This window comes from Orussus abietinus, unplaced genomic scaffold (genome assembly GCF_000612105.2).
Source record: "Orussus abietinus isolate OABI.00-Male unplaced genomic scaffold, Oabi_2.0 scaffold293, whole genome shotgun sequence".
Lineage (NCBI taxonomy): Eukaryota > Metazoa > Arthropoda > Insecta > Hymenoptera > Orussidae > Orussus > Orussus abietinus.
Window position 1 is genome coordinate 56,215 of NW_019394438.1, and position 5,398 is coordinate 61,612.

Sequence of the window (5,398 nt, forward strand, 5' to 3'; positions counted from 1 at the left end):
TTCAATGTTTCGGTTAATTATTATGTACAGCACTTATGGTACGGACTTAACTGTCAGACTCGCTGGGGATTTCACAGTGTTCTATTAGATTCCTCGAGGGGATGTAAGTTTTAAATGAGAAATTGTTCTTTGGAAATGATCCTGGATTAATGACTAAGCAGCCGTTGTATTCGGTCTCATAGGGCTCGTACTGATCAGCAACAACGATGAGGTCAGGGGTTGGATAGATTTGCAAGGCGTAATCGTGTTTCCAGTATACCGCACTAACGGACAAAGTCAAGGGAGCTAAATGTGCTTGACATATTATCATTTTGGCAAACTGAAACAATTTAATGAAATTGTTGGATCGATGAATGATGTATATCATGAAGTAGTATAAGGAGACAACGCCAATGGTTGGTTCCATAGAAAGTGATCTCAACATCGGGACACAGGATCTTAGATTTTTTGTGACCTAACGATGCGAGGGCTACGTAGTGTATAGAAATGGGAAACTTACATGTTTTTCGATTTCTTCCGCGTCATTGAATATAATTGTGTTACGACGCATTTTACTTATCATGTTTTCCCTGAAGACAATAATTTCTTTCGTACAGTACTGTATCCTGCAAGGATTTGTGGCCAGTATGGTACCGGGCACTCTTTTTGAAAAGTCTTCCACAATGTACTCGGGCAACGATCCTTTTGGCAATATTTTTGGTGTACCTATGTCTTGCAAGCTGGGGACAAAAATGAATTTACTGAATTGTTTTATATCTGAGTGTTGCTCCACAATGTTGGCCAGTTGTTTGAAACCATCTTTTACGGTTTCGATGCTTCCTGCGTTTAAAGGAGTGCTCGTAAATTGGCCACAAAATACAAAGGCTACAGGTGGATCGTCCGAATACCCTTCAATCATTGTTTTAAACTTAATAAGGACAAGTGCATCATCGACCCAGAGATCCGAGACGAATATTATCATTGCTTCGCTACCAACGGTCAATTCGTGAGTCTTCAATTTCTCAGAAGTTTTTAAAGATATTGGATGTGGACCTCCAAATGTATTCATATTTCCTAAATGTGCACGACTGTTGCTTGACAATTCTGCAGGCGGAAATGCCATATTTTTAACGTGTAAAACATCATTTATGTAATCTCCGTTAGCAATAACTATACAGCCTTCGGTGAGAAGCTCTGCCTGGAATTTTTGCGAACAAGTTAAGAATCATATAGATAAAATTGTATTACATTGTTTTGTATAAAGCATAATGGGTCGGAGATCGAAAAGGATATTGTATTATGCAGATTAACTTTAACAACCCTGTTGCTGTCTTCCAAGTAATAGTCACCCTCGGTAAGCTGACACAACATACCCATTACAAAAACATTATCAGACTTTGACTCGCTGAACAAATACTCTATTGCAGTTAATTCACATTTACTTGCATCCTTTTGGCCGAACTGAATAGGAGTAAACATCTCATGACGCAAAGTTCTGTACCATAATATAGAAAACCTGTCTTTGAATAACAAAGGCTTGTAAATAGCGTCGGCGTATAAGTCCTTCTCAACTTTCTTTAGTTCATACTGTTTCCTGTCAGTATTATATTTCAATTTGGGAATATCAAAAGCATTTATAACATTTATCACAGTCTCCGTGTCTTGTAAACTCGATTCGGGTTTGAGGCATTCTGTTATGGCATGTTTTATATGTTCGATCGTAATGTGGGAGTTTTCCACTTGGTGCGATAACACTTGTTCAGTAATTTCGTTAAGATAAGAATCTCGTTTTGACTCTTCTATGGTTTTTAAATGTTTAGCTAATATTCCACAAAGTTCCTTCGATAAAATCATACCATACATTGAAAATGTTGTTTTTACGTTTCGCACCAACTCTTCGTTACCCATGATTGCTATTTTTTACAGTCTCTGCTTTTTACATATAAACAAATAATATTAATAACGTACGAAACCAGAGGGCAGCATAGAATGCAATTGCGCGACTCTACCCGTAAGCAATCTCCCAACTGATCTCTGTCAAGTATCGTTATTTGTTTATATATTACTTGACATCTTATTTATTTCTGCTGCTTATTGCAGAATGGAATATTTTGACTATTTCGAATTGAAAGTAGTGATTTGAGTAAACTTAAAGCTGTTCCAGATTGTTCCCTAATCGTATCCACGTAGTACCTAACCTCAATATTTCGAAATGGCCGGTAACGAAATACCGACGAAAAGTGAGGACAAAAAGCCGATTTTTCGAAATCTTGCGGCAGAAGATTCAGAATCTGAAATCAATGAGATCGAAAGTTTATGTATGAATTGTGGACAAAACGTACGTATTCATACAATCGCATTATACCCTGACAGTAAGTAATTAATAATGAATATGTAATTGTTTTCCTTTGATTAGGGTATCACGAGACTTTTATTAACTAAAATACCACATTATAAAGATGTCATTATTATGTCTTTCGACTGCGAATTTTGTGGATATCAGAATAATGAGCTGCAGAATGGAGGAAAAGTTGCCGATAAAGGTGTTAGAATAACATTGAACGTTTCCGTACCTAGGGACTTGAACAGACAAGTGGTTAAATCGGACTATACTATGGTTCGGATTCCACATTTAGATTTTGAAATTCCTGCTCTTTCCCAAAAAGGAGGTACGTTGTTATTGTGCTTTACGTTTTTTTTAGTAGATGTTATAAAATAGGGTATAACATCTTTTGTTATTGTGTTTCTTATTAAATGAAGAAGTAACAACGATAGAAGGAATCATCGACAAAAGTATCGCCGGATTGGAACAGGACCAACCTGTACGCAGAAAAGAAAATGAAGCATCAGCAGTTCAAATAGACTTATTTCTGTCAAAATTACGTTCTCTGAAACTTTTAAAAGAACCATTTGTGATCATTTTTGAAGACATCTCAGGAAATTGTCATGTTGAAAATCCTGAAACACCACTTAAAGATAAATCATGTGAAGTTAAACACTTTAAACGAACAAAAGATCAAGATCGTTCATTGGGAATCTATTATGAGAATGAAGATGCGTTACTGAAACCAGTTGCCGATGAAGATTTCACCCTTGAACAATTGCAAGGAGAAGTTTTAACGTTTCCTACAAATTGCCCTGCTTGTAACAGTCCATGTGAAACTAATATGAAAATGACGAGTAGGTTGACATAATTAAATGAATAATTTGCTTTCTTTATGCGATAACTCGAATCTGTTAATTGATTCACTTCTTTATTAAATCTTCAGATATTCCACATTTCAAGGAAGTTGTAATCATGGCTACAAATTGTGATATTTGTGGGAACAGAACAAACGAAGTTAAGAGCGGTGGAGGAATTGAACCACAAGGAATCAAGATGGAAATAACTATTACAGGAAAAGAAGACTTCGGTCGAGATCTACTAAAATCAGAAACTTGCAATATGGAAATACCTGAACTTGAGATGGAAGTAGGTTCTTCTACATTAGGTGGTCGATTCACTACAGTTGAAGGCATTATTGTTGCTATAAAGGAACAGCTGACCTCCTCGACGACTCTTAGTGGTGACAGTTGTGATCCAAATATTGCTAAAAGGATGGATGACTTTATTGCGGAACTAGAGGAAATTCTTAAGGGAAACAAAAAGGTTACACTGGTACTTGACGATCCGGCAGGCAATAGTTTCATTCAAAGTTTATCCGAGGATGGACCAGATGAGAGACTAAAAATCACAAAGTATGAGAGAAGCTTCAGTCAAAATGACGAATTAGGACTGAATGACATGAAAGTGGAGAATTATGAAAACTAAAATGTTTCAATATGTACCTGAGGGTTACAAGTTTGAAGAAAAGTGAGAACAATCTCGATACATCATCATAAAATTAAAATGGTACAAGCATCCATTTTCATCATATCTATTTTAAATACTGAAGTTTACTCAACTATTGAAAGTCAATATGTAAAGCATAGATTTATAAATCAATAGAAAAGTGATATTTAGTCTTAGCAGTGTGCCGGAATTGGAATGGAATTTTATATTCATTAAATTTAATTCAGTCATCTGTAGCATGCCTGGGAAAATAATATTACAAATATTATTTGTTGATTAAGTACATTTTTGTAGCAAGTGCTGTTTCTATAAAAATAACTAACACAATATGTCTGCCATCAAGTTTTTTGAGAGTGGGTAGCCTTCTCATTACTTGCGTTCTCCAAGACTCGACGTCCATGTTCTCGCATATGGGATTATTTAGAAACAATAATTCCTGAAGTTTGGGAATCTCTTGTAGGCGGTTGAACTCTGCCCAATCTTTTACCAGGTTGTTACTCATATAAAGAACTTTTAATGCTTTAAGTGCAGCAACGCCTTTAATTTTTTCTATTAAATTGTACGATATCCATAATTCTTCCAAATGTTCTCCAATTGCCTCCAGTCCAGAAAACGTTTTAATATAATTACGGCCTAACGATAGAATCCTCAAGTTCTTTAGCGAGTTTATCCCAGATATTTTTTCGATCATGTTCGTGGAGAGGGACAACATCCTATTAGATTTCAAATGTTTATCATGTAAAGCTTTTCGCTAGACTTGATCAATGAAAAACTCACTGGACATTCGCTAATGTACTTAGACTGTTATCCATTTTATCGATTGGTGGCCATTGAAAACTAAGCGATATTTCTGTTTGTTCGCTTGCAGTTAACGCATTTTTCTCTTCCCACTTCTGAATTGCTTCTTTACACGTAGTAGCCTTTGCCTACAACGACGCTTGTATAAATATGATTTTAAGTTAAAAATATGCAACGGAGGATATACCATTTTTATTGAAAACCAAACTAGAAGGTCTCAAAAGTTAATTATAAGATTGGTGAACTGTCGACTCATATTGCTAAACAAATGAATATTTCTTTGCTATTAGGTGAAGATACATCCGCAGAAACATTTGCAGGAACGGCGCCAAACGTTGCTCGTGACGCGCGAAATTTAAAATGCAAATCCGATCCTGAGCGTCTCGATCGACACTTAAATTCGGATTTACTGGGTTTGGGTTCGATAAATCCCGGATTTCGTTACAATGTCTCGAATCTACGCGAGTAAGGAGTTTGGATAATGCGCTATAGATGGCAGCATGTTTGCCAAGAGCGAGTAGCTTGTTACAGTGCAATCGGGCATTACCAGACATGCTCATCTCTGGCATTACTCTCTACTCCAGCACTAAACCCTTTGGCTTGAGCTCCGTCCATATATATTCTTACGCCCATGAGAACGGAACGTAAATCGGAGCGAAACTCATCCAGGAAACCAATGACGCGCATCGCGATTTCAAGATGGCGGCGACACGCACCCGTATCCATCGGCATCCAATGGAAACGTCGGTACCGCCGCCACGAGCGACGCACAGCGCCACCTAACTGTCA

The 5,398-nt window shown here is 37.0% G+C and overlaps 3 protein-coding genes across 3 annotated transcripts; 1 reads left to right on the forward strand and 2 right to left on the reverse strand.

The window, feature by feature from the left end:
• Positions 1-12: 12 nt before the first annotated feature.
• On the reverse strand, positions 13-1,913 carry LOC105697109 (DNA polymerase epsilon subunit 2). The gene is made up of 3 exons (XM_012420147.2): positions 1,273-1,913; positions 500-1,186; positions 13-319 (listed from the first exon to the last, which is right to left on the reverse strand). The coding sequence occupies exons 1-3, from the start codon at positions 1,885-1,887 to the stop codon at positions 47-49; spliced, it is 1,575 nt and encodes a 524-aa protein (XP_012275570.1). The 5' UTR covers positions 1,888-1,913; the 3' UTR covers positions 13-46.
• Positions 1,914-2,130: 217 nt separating this feature from the next.
• LOC105697112 (zinc finger protein ZPR1) lies at positions 2,131-4,138 on the forward strand. The gene is made up of 4 exons (XM_012420153.2): positions 2,131-2,317; positions 2,396-2,648; positions 2,740-3,159; positions 3,249-4,138. The coding sequence occupies exons 1-4, from the start codon at positions 2,192-2,194 to the stop codon at positions 3,788-3,790; spliced, it is 1,341 nt and encodes a 446-aa protein (XP_012275576.1). The 5' UTR covers positions 2,131-2,191; the 3' UTR covers positions 3,791-4,138.
• On the reverse strand, positions 4,055-5,081 carry LOC105697115 (dynein light chain 1, axonemal). The gene is made up of 3 exons (XM_012420156.1): positions 4,797-5,081; positions 4,589-4,737; positions 4,055-4,524 (listed from the first exon to the last, which is right to left on the reverse strand). Exons 1-3 carry the CDS (start codon positions 4,797-4,799, stop codon positions 4,077-4,079), a joined length of 600 nt encoding a protein of 199 aa, XP_012275579.1. The 5' UTR covers positions 4,800-5,081; the 3' UTR covers positions 4,055-4,076.
• Between the last annotated feature and the right edge of the window lie 317 nt (positions 5,082-5,398).